General features: G+C 31.1%; 1 protein-coding gene across 1 annotated transcript; it reads right to left on the bottom strand.

The window, feature by feature from the left end:
* Positions 1-1,025: 1,025 nt before the first annotated feature.
* On the bottom strand, positions 1,026-20,048 carry LOC134717876 (uncharacterized). The gene is made up of 4 exons (XM_063580374.1): positions 19,764-20,048; positions 2,789-2,840; positions 1,966-2,042; positions 1,026-1,112 (listed from the first exon to the last, which is right to left on the bottom strand). The coding sequence occupies exons 1-4, from the start codon at positions 20,046-20,048 to the stop codon at positions 1,026-1,028; spliced, it is 501 nt and encodes a 166-aa protein (XP_063436444.1).
* Positions 20,049-21,661: the final 1,613 nt, after the last annotated feature.

Raw genomic sequence — 21,661 nt, forward strand, 5'->3', positions numbered from 1 at the left:
ACTGTTTTACATTTGTCATTTTGTGCCTTTTATGTTGAAGGTCGTACATTTATGTATTGTTTAAAATTGCTGTATTAATTGGTCATTTGTGAAAAGTTGTTTCGTTGGCAATCATAGCACATCTTTTTTGTCGAGCCTTCGACTTAAGTCGAAAAAGCGAGACTAAGCGATCCTACATTCCGTCGTGGGCGGCGTCGTCGGCGGCGTCAACAAATATTCGCTCTGTGATTAAAGTTTTTTAAATTTTGATAACTTTCTTAAACTAAACTGGATTTCTACCAAACTCGGACAGAAGCTTGTTTATGATCATTTGATAGTATCCAGAAGTAAATTTTGTAAAAAAAAAATCCATTTTTTCACTATTTTACTTGTAAATGGACTTAGTTTTTCTGCGGGGAAACATTACATTCACTCTGTGATTAAAGTTTTTAAAATTTTAATAACTTTCTTAAATTATTCTGGGTTTGTACCAAACTTGGACAGAAGCTTGTTTATGATCATAAAATAGTATCCAGAAGTAAGTTTTGTAAAAAAAAAAATCGATTTTTTTCAATTTTTACTTTTTAATGGACTTAGTTTTTCTGCGGGGAAAAATTATATTCACTCTGTGGTTAAAGTTTTTAAAATTTTAATAACTTTCTTAAACTATCCTGGGTTTGTACCAAAATTGGACAGAAGCTTATTTATGATAATAAGATAGTATCCAGAAGTAAATTTTAAAAATAAAATAAAATCCACTTTTTCCGTATTTTACTTTTAAGTTTTCTTTCAGTTAACATACATACGTGTAAAGTCTGCAGTTAAAGTTTTTAAAGCATTTATTAGATTCATAAACTATGCTAACTATGCTGCATGTTTACCAAACTTGGACAGTAGCTTCTTACAATCAAAAGATTGTATCAAGAGGAATATTTTTATTGATTTTTTTTCCTCATTTTTGTTGAGCCTGCGATTTACAGCAAAAGTAGGCGAGACACTGGGTTCAGCGGAACCCTTACATTGTTTTTTTTTAAATACACAGATATTTAATTACCATGTTTATCAAATATTGCATATAATTCTGATGGTTCTGATATGCTTTCTGCTTCCTGATTTTTGTCCAAATCTGTGTTCTAAAACAAATTGAAAACATTTTAACTTTTTGCAAAATAAAGGCAACAGTAGAATACCGCTGTTCACAACTCATAAATCCATGGACAAAAAACAAAATCGGGGTAACAAACTAAAACCGAGGGAAACGCATTAAATATAAGAGGATAACAACGACAAAACACTGAAATGTTACACACACAGAAACGGACCAAGCATCAGACAAAATCCCACGAGAATAACAAATATAACATCAAAACCAAATACATGAATTTGGGATAGACAAGTACCGTATATTGCAAAAGAGATGATTATCGGTTGCATTTACAAACAAAAACTTACAAAAGATAGATAAATCAATGAATGACATTGCTTTTGATAAAGATTCCCTTTTCTATATTTTTGTTTTCGTAGTTAAATTCCAAAAAAAATAATTAAAACATTGTTTGACTGTTACTTGTAAAATTGTATATGTACTTGTTTTTGTTTTTTGTTTTCCTGTTCTTAGGCTATGAAAACGGTTTTTATGATTTGAAGATTGAAAGTTATCAAAGATTAACTGACAAAAGTAAATTTCAGATAACTTTAAAAAACCCATTAAAATGTGTATTAAAAATCGCCATTTTAACATGCCTACTCGCGCTCTTCCAATGGTCTCTGCGATAGGAAATATTAGTTCTATCAAAATTTTATTTCCTAGCATATACTCTAGAACTAAATTAAAACATATGGATAATCCAGCATTTCAAAATCTTTTACTGTGTCTGCGAAGTAATAGCAAATCACAAAAGGTGCAGTGATTAATATGAATTGTTCCCATTCATTTTGTGTAAAAAACCATTGATTTTGAAATAACAATAATCATTGTCATCTTACATGTTCTTTTTGCTTTTCTGGTGGCTTTTTCCGCAGTAACCGTGTCCCTTTCCTGATAAAACTGGAAAACCCATCACCTACAATTGATATCCTCTGCATTATTTATTGTACATTTTCAAAACTGCTTTTAGTAGACGATTTAAATGGTTCCAAGATCCAAAACTAAACATATTATGATTTTACAACACTGTACAATAATTCAAATAAGAAACACAGTTTAAGAGCTTTATTGCATAATGTTTATCGAAAATAACACCTCTAGATATATCCCCTAGCAGTATGGAAAACAATGCTTTTAAATGTGTATTTGTTGAAAAAAATACACCGAATGTATCTTTTTCATATCAATGATTTGTGTTTTCATAACTTGTAAGTGATATTAAAGCATGCGGTTCTGAAAACATAATTTATTGACATATTAGAATTTGTACATTATAGCACCATCCGCAAATACAGATTAATTTGCTTTTCTATGCTCAGGTTAAATAACACCTCGAATGATGTACTATCCAGAAAAAAACCATTTCAGTTTTAAAGAAGGTAAAATAGGTGTGTTAAATGAGAATATCTGATATGTCTGTCTACATGCCAACACACCAGTACTCTTTAATTAGTGGCCACATGCTCGTACTTTAATTATATTAACATATTTGAAATACTGATGTTGGGATTTTAGTTTGATATTGTTCAGTGAAATAAACAATAGAAAAGAAACAGTAACAACAGCAATATACAAATGCTACCTTTTTTTTTATTATAGTGTATCATATCAAATTTCAAATCCAAAAACATCATACTTAATACATGTAATGGTATCATTTACCAATACTTGTTCTTTTCTTTTTCGTACTTTCTTTACCAAATGCTACCTCAATCTAAAAAAAGAATCTTAATTGTATGTTCAAAATATAATAGTCTAAATTCATGTCTGTATAACCATATCATTACATTTTTTTTATACAATTTATCAAAATATTACTTATAAATCCTTCATATCTCATGTTTGATAGTATAAAAGATTTCCAATTGCTAAATAAGGGCAGCAGTAGTATACCGCTGTTCGAAATACATAAATCGATTGAGAAAAAACAAATCCGAGCTACAAACTAAAACTATGAAAACGCATCAAATATAAGAGAACTACGACACAACAGAAACACAAAACAGATACGAACTATAATTAATCAATGGCCATTTGTCTGAGTAGGTACAAGACATTCTGAGAGAAAAAAATGGTGGATAGAACCTGCTTTTGTGGCATGCCACACATCCCGCTTAATGGAAATGTTGAATATAACATTAAAATGACAACATTACATGACAGGACTAAAATACAAATACATAGGATAGAAAAAAATAGGACAGAGAAATACACGAATAATTGCTAACAAAGGGTATCAGGATTTATATTCAATATATTCTACTTTTTAAACGACGTCGGCTTTCAACAGAAAGCTTTGGCTATCACAATGACCAAGAACAAGATGCACAGTTTGTGTTATATATTTATATCCATTTTTTTGTCATTGTTGTTTTATGAATTTACCTTTTTTTTTCATTGTTGTTTTTTGAATTTACCTTTTTTTTTCATTGTTGTTTTATGAATTTACCTTTTTTCATTGTTGTTTTATGAATTTACTTTTTTTTGTCTTTAGAATTGTACCATAATATGTAATACTAGTGTTATTGCTAATTATACAGAAAAATTAGAATGTAAATGAAGAATGTGTCAACGAGACAACAATTAAACCATATAGCAGTCAACAGCCGAAGGTCACCAAAGGGTCTTCAATGCAGCGAGAAACTCTCGCATGTTTTGATAAGTGATTGCAGAACGATTACTTATATTTGTTATCATGGTTATTCTGTTCGACTTTAAGTTAATAATTAAATAACTGTTGCAACTGAAGTCATACGACATGTCGTGTTTGTTTCGTAATAGTCAAATGGTATGAATGACAACAAGGAATTAGATCTCTTCTTTTCTCTATAAAAAAAATGAAGCCCATATTTTGAAGCCCCTTCTAAACATCAACTAGCTAAAAAAAGGAGCAGTAAGCTTTTGTTAAAATAATAACGATAAGAATGTACACCTCGTGGGAGCAAATAGTTTCGTAAGCTAATTATGGGGTTTATATGATTATATGAACGTAACTGTTAAAAAAACATCAGATTGATGACTTTTCAATTATCTTCATTTAAATATATTCAAAATGAGCATATTCACAGACAAGTTACAAAATAATATAAAATACAATAAAAAAAACCCAGACAAAATAAATACTCGTACTTACTATTGCAGTTATGCACTGCTCGACACCCTTTTTAGTGTCAAGTGAAATTTCACAGCATGGTAGCGTTTGTTGAGTACCAGACAAGGTGATATTTGTCTCTACGACTTTATCTCGTATGTTTATATCTGAAAAACAACACTGTTGAAGAACTTTTTGCTGACATAACTAATTAAAAGAACTCATTTTCAACTAAAACAATTTAATTTAGTGCATTAGTGTTAACATTAGATCATTTTGAAACATCCCTCCATTTATCCATACCTACAAACTTATAAATAGGTAGATGTTGTATAAGCGCTACTGAGTAATCTTGTCATCCAAGTCACACTGTATAAAGAGGTAACAATTAAAGTCAAAGTACGGCCTTTAACACATAGATTGGTTCACACCAAACAACAAGCTATAAAATGTCCAAGAATGTCTTGCGTTAACAATTGAAACACGAAAACGGTTTAATCTATAACAGAAAACGGAATCTAGAACCGCTTACAAGATCTTCAATCAGGACAGTTGCATATATCTTAAATATTCACCCTAATCCGAGACAGTAGTGTAACATCAAAACCGTAAAAGACACACTATAAAAAAATTCAAATGGTTTAACTCGATCAAACAGACATACATTTATGCATGCTTATATATGTTCCAGACTGTATGAGTATTTGGACCGTACGCGTACGGTCCGGACCGTAAACGTATACTCGTACGGTCCGACCATACGAGTACGGTCGGAACGTATGAGTATACGCGTACAGGCAAGCTGACCATACATGTTTTGGGATCATATGGGTTAAATTTAAACAAAATTGATCAAAATCCGTATGATTAGTTATAGAAATTGTTATTATTACAATAAGATGGATAAAGTGAATAAGCGAAAAATTGAAATTGAATATTAAAATTTTGTATGATTTTATATCCGTGATTCCTTTTGTGTTACTCTGGCCCACGGTGACACTTGCTTTCACAAGGAAGGTCATATTTATTTACATTTTCCTGCATGGCTTTTGTCATGCATGTTCCTTTGCATATGCATTTTATGGTAAAGTTCCTAAATATTCTTCAACAATTGTCCTCCCACATTATGTTTACTTCCGATAATTTTAACGAGCATACTCGGCTGAAATTAATGAATTACTGACATGCTTAATACAACAAATGATAAAAAACTATCGGGTAAACTTTATAAGTTACTTTGGTACATGCATGAGCATGAAGGTTGTAATTTTAAGTGGTTTAACTATGTAAAATCTGTGTTTAATGATTGTGGCTTTTGTGAACTATATAATTTTCCGGAGCAAGTTGATTATAATTATATTAAAATTAATGTAAGGCAGCGTCTCCAGGACCAGTTTATTCAAAAATGGTTCTCAGATATAAACAATTCATCAAGGGGGGAATTTTATCTACACTTTAAAGAAGAGTTTTGCTTGGAACCATATCTGTTAAAATGAAGGCGGGGTCATAGGGTAAACATATGTAAATTAAGGGTATGTAATACAAAGTTTCCCATCGAAACAGGAAGATGGAGAAATGTACCACGAAATGAGAGGATTTGTCCACTTTGTAAAGCTGGTCTTGGAGATGTATACCACTATATATGTAAATGTACCAACTATGAAGTTAAGGATTTAAGGGGGAAGTTCATACCTCCATATTATTTAAAATATCCAAATGAAAAAAAAGTACTTGGCATGCTTAAATATAGTAATAGTAATGTGCTGTCTAAGCTGTCAATTTTTATTCAAAAGGTAGAAAAGATGCTTGTCTAATTTAAAACTGTAATAAACACAAACTTAATTTTGAAGATGTATAATTTAAAAATGTATTATGTTTGTATGATGAACTATGTTGTAATTAATATTGTGTATATAAATATGCTCCTGTTACGCAGTCTTCTGCGGCTGAGTCTTCTCTAATAAACTATCAAACTATCAAGATTAACAGATTAAATAAGCGTGATTTAAAAAAAAAATAATATTAAGTTTTTATTTCAATTACTATAATTAATTTTTTTTTATTAATTTGAGATAAAAGTTATTTTGATACTTGTTATATATATATTTGTATGTAATAAATTTGACCAACTTCTAAATATTAGCCACACTGTACGCGTATGGTCCAAATACTCATACGGTCTGGAACATATACACACATCCAAACATACATGCATTTACAATCAAAACGGGAAGTCCCAAAGGAAATGACAAAATCAAATGACAAAACACACCAAACAACTGTCATTTTCCTGACTCGGTACCGACCAAATCAAACGTGGAAAATGGTGGATTGAACCTGGTTTTACAGCGTTTTACCTCCCACTTGTTTATAAGTCGAATCAAATTCCATTAAATTTACAACAATGCGTAAACAAACATACATGATAGGTAAAATAGTCATATTATGGGTGCATCAGTCACAATCTCATACGAAACACTTATTTAACAAAAAAGCACAAAATCAAATTTAAAAACCACATGCATTGCACCAAAAGTCTGTTAGAACAAATTTCAGAAACAGACCGAGGTGTAAAAAGCAGGTGTTAATTGTCTTTCAATGATAATTTTTTTTTTTTTTTTTTTTTTTTTTCAACATAATAATATTTATTCATCTAATCTTGCTTGTTACAAGTTTCACCAAGAGTCCAAGCTTCTCTTGATTTACCCTGTTACACTCCACTGATTATCCAGGGAAATAAACAGCTGATCCAACTTATTAAGTTATAAAAAATAATATAAAGTTGTATAGTTGTCTTATGCAGAGATTTGTCAATGCTAAAAATTATTTCTAATTGACAATAATATTGGACATCTTGATTTATATGCATCTATTCTTTTATTAAATTCATTTTCAAAAATGCTAAAGACATCAACAGTTTTTGTTCTCTGCTCGGATACATAGTATGACTTATATATGGAAAAACTTAATACTGTTAGTATATAATTCAGAAAATAATAATTACTATCTGTGATTTTATATCCAAATACCAGATGTTGCAATTTAATATCAAAATCTATTTTACTTCTTCTAAAGAGTTCATAGATTTTTTGCCAAAATGTATTCAAATATCTACACTTCAAAAAATAGTGAGCATAATCTTCTTCTTGCTTACAAAAATTACATTTATCTGTCTTAGTTACTTTCCACTGCAACAACAGTTTTTTAGTTGGAACAATATAATGTAATAATTTCCATCTAAATATTTTTAATTTATTTTCAGTCATATATTCAAAAATAAATTTGTACAATGAATTCATATTAAGAGTTTCTTGTATTGGTAGGATTCTAAGCCATCTGTTTATCCCTATTGACGACTCTAGTTTTGTATTTACCAAAGAGTTGTATAACATTTTATTTGTTAATAATGTAGTCTCAATAAAATTATTTTTCCATACGATTTTATTTCTCTGAATAATAATTGTAGTTTTGACAGAATTCTCTTTTTGAACAATTTTAATCCATTCTGCTGGTATATATTTTTTTAATTTTTGAAATTCGGCGATCCAGTTTATTTTGAACTTTAATTTGTTTAGAATGTAGATTTCTGATAATGACATTTTATCATCTAAGATATCATTTATGTAAATTAGATCACTCCTAATCCAGTTCTCAAATATAATTGGTTTATTATCAAATTTTATATATTTATTTCCCCATATTACTTGCTTTCTAATATCAAAAAATGTGTCTGGTTGTTTTGTTTGCCCCCCGCCAGTCAAATTCCAAGACTTTATTACTTCTTTATAAAACACAGGAATATCTTTAAGATATCTTAAAGATTTGATATCACTAAAATTCATATTAAATATTGACAAAATATTGTTTGAGACATTTAAGTATTTAAATGGTATAAGCTTCCAAGTCTCAAGTTTACCATTTACCAATCTATTTACCCATGATGCTTTTAAAGCCACAAAATAACTTTTAAAGTCTACCATTTTAAGACCCCCCTTCTCATATGGACCAATCATCATGTTTCTTTTAATCTTGTCTGGTTTCCCATCCCAAATATATTTATAGCTACTGGTTTCTATTTCTTTTATATAATTTTCTGGGGTTAGACATACGCTTCCCAAGAAAGTAAACAAAGGCAATATTAAAGTCTTTAGAATTAGGATTTTTTTATTAATTAAAAGTAATTCTGAAAAGTTGTTTTAATTTTGAAAAATTAACATAAAACTTGTTAAAAAGCAAATTACGTTATGTGTTGATAACAACTGTTGAGGAGGACATTCTGAATTGAATGAATTGTTTGGAACAGCTCACTAGATTTAATATCTTGAACGATAAGGACACCAACAATCGTAGATAAAATACTATTTTTCCTTATTACAACGAAGGGTAATCTCATATATCTTATATAGTAATACAAAATTAAGCCAATATATACTAACCTGATTGAATTCCTACAAGAATAATTTTGGAATTTTTTGAATATTTCAAACATTCACCAACCCATTTGTCCTCTATACTGTAAAACGTTGCAGGATTATGAAATTCAAATGCTAGAAGCATAACATCTGCATTTGCATATTGCAGTCGTCTCAAGCTATCCACTTCTAAAAAATCCTGAAGTACAATATATGTTTGTTTAAAGACTGAAAATACGTCCATGTGTGTGCATTTACATTTAAACGTACAGTCAAACCTGTATTAAGAGACCACGTGAGGGAGAAAAAAAGGGGTATCTTAAGACAGGTGGTAATTTAATACAGGTTCAGTTTATATGATATGTACTTCAGAGGGATGTGTGGTCTTTTAACACATGTTTTTGCTTGATACAGTTGGTCTCTTAAGAAGAGCTTTCTGTACTTTGATTGCCATAAAACAATAACATCTAGTCGCTGTTTTATATAATTAATGCACTATGCTTTTGCGCTAGCATATACATTTGTTCCATGTCTTTAAAATGAACTAACTTCTGGTATATGCATTCTATATTTTTGAATTAAATGAATGAGGTTTAAAAGTAAAAATCAATAGAATTACTGCGAATTCATTTTTTGTTGTTGCGTACCAATGTAGGTGGATTCTCTTGGTTTAGGTGAACTACGAATTAAAATGTTCAATATATGAAAAAAATCTCATACTAGTATAAGGCTTGTATGCAAACTTTGGCAAAACCACGAAATTAAATATCCAGGAATATGTAAATTTTCTTTAATCCACTAAAATTAGTACCCAAGAAAACATGGGAATCCACAGTATTAATCTTAAACTCAATAAAATTCAACGTTGATGATCCGTTGTGTGCAATAAATAACTACACTTTTACAATACGTAGTTTATAATATGTATAACAGTTATAATATTCCACAACTAGACTTTTTTAAATTGTATAAGCACAAGTACTTTTGAATAGCTGATTGTATTATGAATATCTAGTTAACTGCATGTTCACATGTACAGTATCAATTCATTGATTATCAACAAAAAAAAAGCCTTTTTTCTCTGAATATTCCTCCCAAAAATCTACACGCTCAATTAAAATTTATTTCACATTAGATGTATGCATTGGGAGTTAACATAGAATTTAAAATAGAAATTTGTGTTGCCTCCGAAGATATTTAAAAACTATTAAACCAAGTTCAATCCAGTTTTTTCTACGTAAGAAAATTCCTGTACCAAGTCAGGAATATGACAGTTGTTATCTATTCATTTGATGTGTTTGAGCTTTCGATAAAGCAATTTAATTAGGAATATGGTTGGCCTATAACATTAGATATATTAAATTTGTACCTACGGAACCAACAGTTAGATCATGATATATTGATACTAATGCTTTGTGTGTTACTTGTGTTTTTAAGTCTTTTTTTTTGTTGGTCATTTTATCTTTTATGCCATTTTTTTGTCACTTCCTTTTTGATAGATTATTATAATGTCTTCTTTTTGACCTCTCTACCAATAATTGAAACATTGTGGCGTGTGACAATTTGTATTTTAAAACATCGTGCGTGTAATAAAATTAACGGTATGAATTTCATACCGAAGTACTGGCTACTGGGCTGGTAAGACCCTCAGGGACTAATAGTCCACCAGCAGAGGCATCGACCCAGTGGTAGTAATAAAATTAACGGTACCAATTGTCTTGCACCAGATGCGCATTTCGACAATAAATGTCTCGTCAGTGATGCTCGTGGCCAAAATAGTTGAAATTCAAAGCTTATATAAATGTTGAAGAGCTATAATCCAAAAGGTCCAAAAAGTATAGCCAAATCAGTGAAAGGAATCAGAGCTTTGCATGAGGGAGATAAATTCCTTAATTTATAATAATTTCTCATATTTTGTAACAGCAAACTTTAATAACACAAAAAAAATCCGTATTTCATGCCAATACCGAATTTCGAAGTACTGGCTACTGGGCTGGTGATACCCTCAGGGACTAATAGTCCACCAGCAGAGGCATCGACCCAGTGGTAGTAATAAAATTAACGGTACCAATTGTCTTGCACCAGATGCGCATTTCGACATTACATGTCTCGTCAGTGATGCTCGTGGCCAAACTAGTTGAAATCCAAAGCTTATATAAATGTTGAAGAGCTATAATCCAAAAGGTCCAAAAAGAATAGCCAAATCCGTGAAAGGAATCAGAGCTTTGCATGAGGCAGATACATTCCTTAATTTATAATAATTTCTAATATGTAACATACACATGTACATAACATAACTACTTACGGAATCCACAGTATTGAATAATCGGATTTCCACCGTTAACTTGTCAGAAATCAATCGATTGCAAGTGAAGTAATCCTTCACTAAATTGTGGATACAAGACTGTTTATCACATTCGCACTGTTGTTCCGAAAGAGCACTTAGAAGATCGGTCTTTTTGACAGTTGGATCCCCTAAGCAAACAACTTTTAGAATTTCCATTGAGTATATCTAGTTTGCTGCAAACAAAATCGCGGTCGGGTCTGAAATAATAGAAGAAAGAATTATCTAATATGTTATGTTTCAATATTAAACAGAATGAGATAGCAACTATAATCGAAAACGATTCGTCTAAAATACACGAATAGCTGTAAAAAAAAAGACAAAAAAAAGACACAGTTTGTAAAGATTGCAAAATAAAGTCAGCAGTAGTATACCGCTGTTCGAAAGTCATAAATCGATTGAGATAAAACAAAGCCGGGTTAGAAACTGAAATCGAGAGAAACAGATCAACTAAACAGCAGAAACACTGAAGTGCAACAAAAAACTAAGAACAAGGCATCACACACAATAAAACGAACTATAAGATAACAACCGCCATTTTTCTGACTTGGTACAGGACATTCTAAGACAGAATGGTGGATTGAACTTCTGCGCTTTTATGGCAATGTTAAATATAACACAAAAATGACAACATTACATGACAGGACTTCAGTACAAATAAATACAAGATCATTAAGGATAAAGAAATACACAAATAAACAGTGACGCTCAGATAAAAAAAGTAAGAAAGCTAAAAAAAGTTCAAAGTTCAAGAGCATTATTGTTCCAAAATTCACAAAACGTTGTACCAAATACGGCTACCGTTATGTATGCTTGGGATAAGAAATCCTTCGTAATTAAAATAATTCAGCTAGCAAGACTAGCTTACGCTCGTTATAATGATACTTTTTAGTTGATAAGTTTCTATATTGTAATATATTAATAAAATTATTGATTTTGAATATGTCGAAATATCAACTTTAAACTGTTTTGCCAAAGTTCAAACTGATTGATGATCACATCATAAATCTAAGATATTCAATTAGTAGTATAGCAATAAGAATTGAAATCAGTGAACAACACAAAAGTTAAACTATATCATGTACATATTTAACCTTTATGTTAAAGCTGGTCGTCTTTGCATAATTTAACTAAAACAGTCACACCAGGTATATTTAAATCAAGGATGAAGACAACTGTGCTACTGAAAAAAAAAAAATCAACAGCATTGCCAAAAAGGTGTTTTGTTTAGTTTTTTTAGTGATGCAAAAGCCGTCTATCACGGTACCATAAAAAATAGTGGAGAATTTGAATAACATGTACGTATTACATCAGCTATGATCGGTACCAGTTTGGATGATGGTTTTGAAGGATGACAAGCGTTTATATGCGAGAGGTTTGAATTGCCACAGAACCAGGTACAACCTACTATTATTTTCTTAAAATGTCCTGTACCAAGTCATTTAAATGGCAACTATTATCTTTTAGTTCGTTTCTGTGTGTGTTGGATTGTAGTCTTTCTGTTGTTTTGTTGCTTTCAACATGTATATACAGTCTTTCAGTTTCTAACCCTGATTTGTTTTCTCTCAATCGATTTTCGACTTACGAACAGCGGTTTACTACTGTTACCGTTACTTATATCAAAGTATACCCCAAATACAAAATAAATATATGAGATAGCATTTTTACCTGATGATTCTTTTGGATATATATTAAATCAAATTTTAACCAGAAATTGTAATAATATAACAGAGATATTTTGTAGGCAAAGTTAAAATATGTAGGCTTGAAATTAATATTTGTTTGTATAATTTGATTCAAGCCTCAGAGGTGAATTGTTAGAGGTTTATAATACTTAACACTCTTATTATACCAATGGGTACACTTGTTAATTATCGGCAAATAATGACAAGTTGTTTGTGCATTTTTCCAAGTAGGTTAAGAACAATTTCAATCAAATGTATGTCACTGTAAGTTATCATTCCTCAGCTGTCTCTACTCTATAGATTTATAACTAATGGTTGTACTGATAATTTAGAATTGTCATTGAAGTTCGAACACGAATTATGTAATAATTCTTTGTTTTCATGTGTCATATGTATGCAAGAACTTCCACTCTAATCCAGAAACTTCAATCTTATGCCAAATGCTTTAGGGAAAAATTATAATAAGAACCTACATACAAAACATTTTTGACTTTTTTGAAAAAGACAATAAATGAAAACCGAATTATATTGTCTCCCCATAATGATAGAATATTGGGGAATTTTAACAGAGTTATATTACATAAATCAAAGAGAAAGAGAGAGGGGGGTTTGCAGTCACTTTTTCAATTATATCATGTTAATTAATTTAAAAATAAGTTTCCTGTAAAAATGAATGTTACTTTATTCAAATGAAAGGATTTAATTGGCTAAATCGACTAATTTGATTAAATATTATGAATTTTTATGACAAAAGATAAACATGCTATATAAGACGTATTTATTTTACCTGCACATTGAAATAGTAACTTCAAAATTATCACTATCAATACTTTGTCATTACCATGTCGACTTATCACTGAACTTATGTAAACAATAGAAACAATGCCGAATTCTGTAACAATAAGTTGTGACTTTACGTTTAGAACATATCCTGAATTCATTGTATATGTCACTAAATGGTTTGTCAATTTTTTACAATGTAATATATAAAACTCACAATAAGTTGACGTTCCGTTATGTGTAGATAGCCTCTACGGTACACGTGTTTCGCAAAGATTGTGTAACACGATACAAATAAATACAATCAATATGCACAGTGAATTCAAACAATCTTTGTAATTCTGGTTGAACCGCAAAGCAAATGTTATTTTAGGTTGACTTTTAAAAATAATGTTTTTTAAATGGCCGGATTCAAATAAAACCAATTGATTTTATGTACAGAGATATATGTTTTATCTGTTATGCTATATTTGTCATTTAAAGATTTTGACAGTATGATCGGCCGAGGATATTGGCTACATTATTTTTTTTTAAATAATAATAGAATTCATATAATTGAATTATTGTGGATAAAGTGAGCTGCTTAGTTGAAAGAATATGTTTTAACTCATGAATCCTTGACAAGGTAACTTTGCTTTCTTTTTATTTATTACGTGTGTATTTGTTTAATTTGTGAATTATGAAAATAAAATAGAAATGGTCAAATACAAGAACACTCAATCGTATTCATCCTTACAATTCAAATTAATGTGTTTCAAGTCTTTCTCGAAAGCTTTAATTTTATTGGAAGACTTGTGTATCCCCTTAATTGATCTATTTTTGCACCAATATGATTCTCAGCAAGGGGGTAATGTAATCCAATAAGTTTGAACATATTTGTTTTGGTACTTGAATTTTTTGTTTATCAGTAACATTAACTTCATAATGCACAATATGTAATGATATAATTTTTTTATTAACTGAGAAGCCTTTCAAAATTAACATTTCTAATTAATTGCGGAATTTGGAAGCTTCCTTGTCTACTGATTTTTATGGCACTATTTGCCGCATGACAATACAAATTGCTTTAAAAGCATCGTTTGGAAATTACTTGACCATGGAAATCGACACTCAACCAATAAAACCACCACTGCACAAAAAATAATTACCCTAAAACGCTATTCCAATCTAATAGCAGACTACTATATTTGACTTTGTTTAGCTTACCAATTCATACCAGGGCTTTTCCTTCAATTCCTTGAATATTTATCTGGATCAACTGCCGTTCACAATTTCCAAAACATCCTTAAGGCCTTACTTTTCATTCTATATTAACCATTTAATTTGATGACTAATGTGGGTTTTTTCGAGGATCTATTTATAAATACGAGTTCTGAGAAAGAAAAACCTTTATCAATCCAAGCTATATAAATCCTTTGCAATTTTGACGTCGACTTATAAATAGAATAATTGAAATATCGAATTTTGTCCGAAATCGATAATTTAAACGTCTTCTGATTTTATTCTATATGAATATGTGTTTTATTTACAAAGTTATACATAAAACACAGAATAGGTCAATTATCCGTTGCTAAAAGATAGTCACTGAGGTAGACAATTTTAAAACAAATTGATTAACATGAGACAAATAAATATATTAAATGTGTACAGTGAATTCAACAATCCTTGTGATTTTGGTAAATCTACAATTCAAATCAAATTAGATATTGGCATGTTATGTATTAAAACAAATAGTGTTATTCATTTTCAAAACGCAGAGGAGGAACGATTAAAAATGACACTCCGTAAATTTTATGGACACCACCACGAATTGGTTGATCCATACGATGTGTCTCTGACTAAACTAACTAAGGACATTTTTACTACGTTTTAGATTGTTGTTTACCATTATCGTCGTCTTGTCTTTTAAGTACCGAACGTGACATATTCCCGCATTTGACTGTTTTGCTGAGTATGATTTCACATTACTGAAAGACTGGTCAGGGTAATTTGCTATCCAATTTAATGTATTAAGTTATGATGTTGTATTCGTAATTCTGATTGGATATTGATAAATGTTTTGTTGTTTGTAATTGTGGTTCCAATTTTTTAATATTCTATTTATAGTTTAAAGTAAAGATAATTAATCACCCAGTTGATATATAACAGTTTAGTTTGGGGCAACTTCACGTATACAATTTATTTGTTTTATAGTTCTATTTATAAAATTAATACGTACGTAGCTAGATAATACAAATAAGTATCTGCTAGCTAAAACAATTATATGGTAATTAAATTGTAATTGTTGTATTCTACATTAAATGCCATACATACAAACCTTATTTTGAACTATATCAAACTTTTCGAAAATTTTGTTGACGTCACTTTTACCTGTGACATCCATTTGTAGCGTAGCGTTATTCTGTAGGTGACAATGCAGGTTTTTTTGTACTGGTTTATGTGCTTTCGTGTTTTTGTTTTACTTATTAATTTATTCTGTGATAAGTCACCTCTTCGGTGTAGAAATGAACATCAATTATACTGTCAGTTTTATAAATTTACTGTTTGCAAAAGTAAGAATTATTCTAAATACTAAAGATTTTCTTATCCCAGGCATGGATAACTAAAGCGATATTTAGAATTTTGGGTAACCAACGATCTCTAACTTTATACTTGTTTGGATTTCTTTACTCTTTTGATCTGATCATCATTGGTGAGTCTTTTGTACATGAAACGCACGTAGGTCTGGTACCTTTGATAACTACATGTATTAGCTTATCGGAATGTCCTATTGTAATGTTTATTTGTGCATTTCTTTGTCCTAAATGTTCTTAGATTTATTCATACTGTAGTCCTGTCTTGTAATGTTGTCATTCTAATGTAATAATTAACATTGCAATATAAGCGCGAGGTTTGGCTAGCTGCGAAACCAAGTTCAACCCACCATTTTTTTCTTAAAATGTCCTGTACCAAGTCAGGAAAATGTCAATAGTTATATTATAGTTCTACTGTTTAGTGTAACATGTTAGTGTTGTGTCGTAGTTCTCCTCTGATATTTGATGTATCCCTCAATTCTAGTTTGTAACCAAGAGCCAAAGCCAATACATTCAAAGACTGGAGTATTTGTAAGTGGTTGATTTCTGAGACAATGAAATACATTAAACATATTAACTGTTGTCATGTAACTATAAAACCGAACTTAGAAAATAAAATATAGTGAAAAGTAAATGTTTGTTGATTAGACACTGCAAAAGATTTGTTGATTCAAAATACCAAACTTAAAATTGTGTACGTTAGAAACTCGTCTTGTCCACAAAAGTCTAATGGGTTACTCTTGACAAAAATATAAAAACAAAATGTAACTAAGAACCATTACAAATATTTTCTTTCCTATAAAATGGTTAAATACTATGAGAAAATAATAATAAAAAATAAATGCTGAAGGAAAAACAAAATAAAAAAAAAGTATAGACAGAAAACACCGACAACCCCTAAATTTGCAGTCTCCTTAATTAGAACAGACACTTGGATAATGAAGCGAGTACAATATGTGATTGTCTAACTATCTTTTAACCTGGGCCAATACACATGAAGAACAAACTTTTAAGAATCAATTGGAAATAAATTGACCATTGAAATACTGAGCACATAAAACCCCAATGCACCTAAATCCGAAACCGCCTTAAAACGTTATACCGTTGACAATTTTTAGCCTACCAAATGTTATCATGGCTTCCTTGTTTATTTGGATCATCTGTCGGATTCAATCTATAAATAATATAAAGAGTTCCTATCCTATATGTATATATCAAATGTATTGATTAATCCCATGCGAATTTTAGATATAAAATAACAATGTTCAAACTCAGAAGTGAGGTACATTTATATTACAGTTAGATTTCAAACAATCTATTTTTATGTTGAAATAGACAAAAATACCAATCAAATTCCTGCAAAAATATCCAAATTGTGAAAAAATACGAGAAGAAACGGGACAACATGAACAAGTGCTATATTCTTAAAAACCATTCCTTATTCAACACATGTTCAATATTCAGACAAGTTTTATTCATTGCAACAAAATAATCTCGACATCATTTATAACGTTTATAAATTTTGAAGAAATAAGTTTTCTACTCTCTGGAATATTTAATCTCAAATATATTGATCTATTATTTTAATGTACATTTTGTTCATCTCTCCAATATATATTTTCAATATTCTCAAAATTCATACATCTTTGGATTTCGAATCTTTGACTTTGAGTGTTCCACACTAAGGTTAATAAAAAGACTTGCTTCGTTATTGTTAAATTTTGAATGAATAAGACATACCGAATCGTAGAGGCACTTATCTTTGGACAGATACTGACGTTTTTAATTGAACATCAGATTTAATAAGAAAATCCTTCGACTAGGTCTACTATCGTGTTAATCTGAAATGTTAGAAGATTATAAGGATGAATTACAGTTTAAAATCGAAACTGTTGTATGGTTAATTTTTAACGAACTGTCATTCTGAATTTATTTGGTGACAGCAATCATTTTCATTTTCTATGTTCAGTGGACCGTGAAATTGGGGGTCAGAACTCTAATTTGATATACAAACACCGTTATACAATGCCAAAAGGAACATCACCATCCAAAAAAGCCAGATTAACAATAGGGAACGGAAAATTTTCCTTTTGTCGTAAATTTTAGTGTCGAATTGTTCCTTAAATATCTAAATCTAGGAGATGACAGGTATTAACGTTTACATTTGATTATTTTCTAGTACGTTTCTTTGGTATACTTTCGGCAATAGATTTAAAAAAATCGTGTTTATTTAATAAAAATATATCATCAAGTTATTGATGAGTATTAGTATACCTTACATATATTTCATTTAATTGCAAGGGAGGAATATTAATCATTAGAATGTACACCAACGGTTAATCACCCTTTAATTCACCGACGAAAAATCTTTCACCTATGAAAATGACGTCACAGACGTCAATAAACAAAATGGCAGCGGTAACGTTACACTGGCAGCCCATCGAGAGACGAGGAGATAAGGCGTTGGACATATAGAGAGCGCAAGCAGCCTATGACATCTCTTATCAACGATCCTGTTCAGGGCCATCAATATTTTACAATAAGATTCTACCTTTGTTGTACATTCGAGAAATTCTAGAACACAAATGTATTTTAAAACGTCATTGAGATTGTCCGTGTTATGTAAAGAATATACTAAGTGTTCAAAAGGCCCTCTCACTGTTAGTTCGATATAATGAATATATACACTCCGCCATAAGTTAAGCACCACCCATATTTTTATCAATAAGAAATTTTCAAATCCAAAAATTCAATATTTTTGAATAAGAGTTAATCGTGTTGACATTGGTTAAATAAAATGTAAATATTGTGCAGTATAAAAAAAAAATGAAAGTTAGGGTTTTCTGCTGTGTTAAGGGAACTTTCAATTTTTCCCTAAAAAACAAGTTAAAATCCCTACAAAATGTTTTAATTTGTTGATCATTTTCATTAATTCAAATGATGATACAGTTTTGAACTTTTTGGAAAACAATCAAGTATACATTTACTATCAATCAAGGTTCATAAAGTCAATATCGCGTATAGCTTCCGCGCTTCCGGTAGAGATTCAATACACGTCTCCTCATTCCTTGCACAAGTCGTCGTAGCCTATACTGTGGAAATCTCTGCCATTCCTGTACCAAAGCGACCCTCAATTTTGGTATTGTTGCACATTTCGGTTGTCTCTGGTTAAGTTTACGGCCGATAAAGTCCCATACATGTTCAATTGGGTTCATGTCAGGTGACATGGCCGGCCAAGGTAAAGTATCTATTGATTCCGAAGTCAGGTATGCATTGACAATTCGTGCGCGATGAGGTCTCGCATTGTCATCTTGAAAGACCAGTCTATCAGCTAACGCGTGATTGTCAAAATGAGGCGATACAATGGTGTTCAGGATGTCATCCCGGTACCTTTGTCCATTCAGGGTACCGTGAAGAACATGCATATTATCAAGCTAAAAGTCATGGGAAAAACATCCCCATACTGTTACACCGCCGCCACCGCAAGCTGTTGTACAAAGAATGTTATTGTCCCGATATGCGGTGTTTCTTTCTCTCCAAACACATGTTTTGCCGTCGACGGGCTTCAGCAAGAAACGACTTTCATCGGACCAGTGAATTCTTCTCCACTTGCGTAAAGTCCATCGGCGATGGTTCCTAGCCCACTGTTGTCTTGCTCTACGGTGTCTTAAAGTTAAATCCGGGCGCTTTATTGGCCTCCGAGCCCTAAGACGGAAACTATGCAACCTACGTATCACAGTCCGCACACTTACTCTACCCCCAATAGGCCAAAGTCTACGAAGCTGATCATCAGAAGAGAAAAGTTTCAATCTTGCTTGCCGTGAAAGATTTCTGTCTTCTCTGGCAGTAGTTTTACGTGGTCTGCCTGCTCTAGGGCGGTCTTCAACTGACCCTGTCTGTCGGTATCTATGCACGAGCCTGATAATCACAGTGTGGTTAACACCAAAATGAACCGTTATTCTACGGCAACTTAGACCTGTATTTGCCATACCTACAACTTGCCAGCGTTCCGTAGTACTTAGTTTTCGTCTTGCCATCTTAAAAGTTTGATATCAATGGCTAAGTCAAGTGCAAAATGCACGTGCTAAAATCATTTGTGTTTAGTCAAAAACAGTAACGCGAAAAACACACAAGACAGGTTGTTAAAACTGGTTATGAACAATAACAATGTAATCGATTGACATTTTACCTGTATCCAAAAGTTACCTATTGTTTACAGGTTTAATATATATAAAAAAAATAATTAAGAAAATAATTATTTCGAAATTAAATAGGGTGGTGCTTAACTTATGGCGGAGTGTATATATAATTCGAATCGATGAAAATCTAAAATGTCAACCCTTATATGTTATTTCACTTGATACAGAGTGTCTTTGTTTAAAATGTTCAAGTGGGACAATAAGCTCATAAAGTGTGCTTGATTTGAATGGTCAATTTATTAGACATGATACACATAGAGTGTCTGTGTTTAAATTGGCCGAGTTGAGATTAGTCTCGATCATCCAGCCGCTTTATTTTTCAAAGTAGAGCGTCTGGATGACAAGTGATATAAAAATGGTAATTTATGACATTCGGAATAGTATCGGATTTTATAGCTTGTATTTAAAGATAATGTCTAAGACGAATAACCAAGAAGTTGGTTATTGACTTCGGAAGAAATTATATTACGATAATACTATTGAAAAGCCCGAGTGTACCGATTGTTGTTTAAAGCTATTTATATTTTTCTGTGACGACATACAAGTCGTGGAATACACCAGACAGCATGGCTTCCATCACCGCAAAGGAAAATAACAGCACATCAAACTTTGGTAAGATATAATTATGATATAACAACACAAACTGTTACATAAATTTTAATACAACCTGAAACACCGAGTAGTTATATTATTTCATGCATGTCCGTGCTACGCAAGCAAGTTAATAATATATTATAATAAATGGCAATTTTTGTATTGACTGGGACCACTCGAACAGTCGTGTGTACGCTATAAATACATTTTGTGGTTGATTTAATTTTTGTATTATCTTTAACTTTATAAATACTTTATTGAAAGTGCTATGAAATATGAACTTCATCCAGGATAAGTTTGTTGTATCTGTCTGCATTGTATATAATAATGGAGTTCGCATTTTGATATGTGTAAAAAAAAAAGGAGGGGTGAAGGAATGATGCGCAATGTTGTACACATTTAAAAGAGGGAACGCAATCCAAAACCATTAGCAGAAGAAAACCAAACAAAGAATATCTAGAAGATGCCAATTTGAACATACACCAAACGGTGTAAATGATTTGTGCTCGATTTTTTTTTAAACAAATGCATTTAGCTTATACAAATATAGAAGAAGTGGGACACGTTGTTATAAAAAGTAATTTAAATATACCGTAAGTAAACAAAGTCTCGACTGGTCAACTAGACAATACTTTTTTTTGCACTTTTAAAAGGCATTTTTTCCACACTCAAAAAAAATCAGAAAAGAATACATGCAATGTTGTCGGTGAATATATACCAATTGGCTTTCTAAACCTTAAAATAAAACCATGGCATGAGGAAAACACTGAACATTCGATTTTATGCAAAACAGTAGATCCAGCATCAATGAAAGGAGGTCTCAATGAGGCAACAACCGGTGACTGATCCCAGTGATA

The sequence above is a fragment of the Mytilus trossulus genome, chromosome 5, assembly GCF_036588685.1.
Source record: "Mytilus trossulus isolate FHL-02 chromosome 5, PNRI_Mtr1.1.1.hap1, whole genome shotgun sequence".
In the NCBI taxonomy this organism is placed as follows: Eukaryota; Metazoa; Mollusca; class Bivalvia; order Mytilida; family Mytilidae; genus Mytilus; species Mytilus trossulus.

Bases quoted from the DNA above. Each gene is read 5' to 3' on its own strand.
- LOC134717876 (XM_063580374.1), bottom strand. From the start codon at position 20,048: ATGGCAAGACGAAAACTAAGTACTACGGAACGCTGGCAAGTTGTAGGT. The intron at 2,043-2,788 runs GTAAATGATACC...TATCAATTGTAG, and splicing joins AAAGAAAAGAACAAGTATTG to GTGATGGGTTTTCCAGTTTT. The intron at 1,113-1,965 runs GTAAGATGACAA...AATTTGTTTTAG, and splicing joins CAGAAAAGCAAAAAGAACAT to AACACAGATTTGGACAAAAA.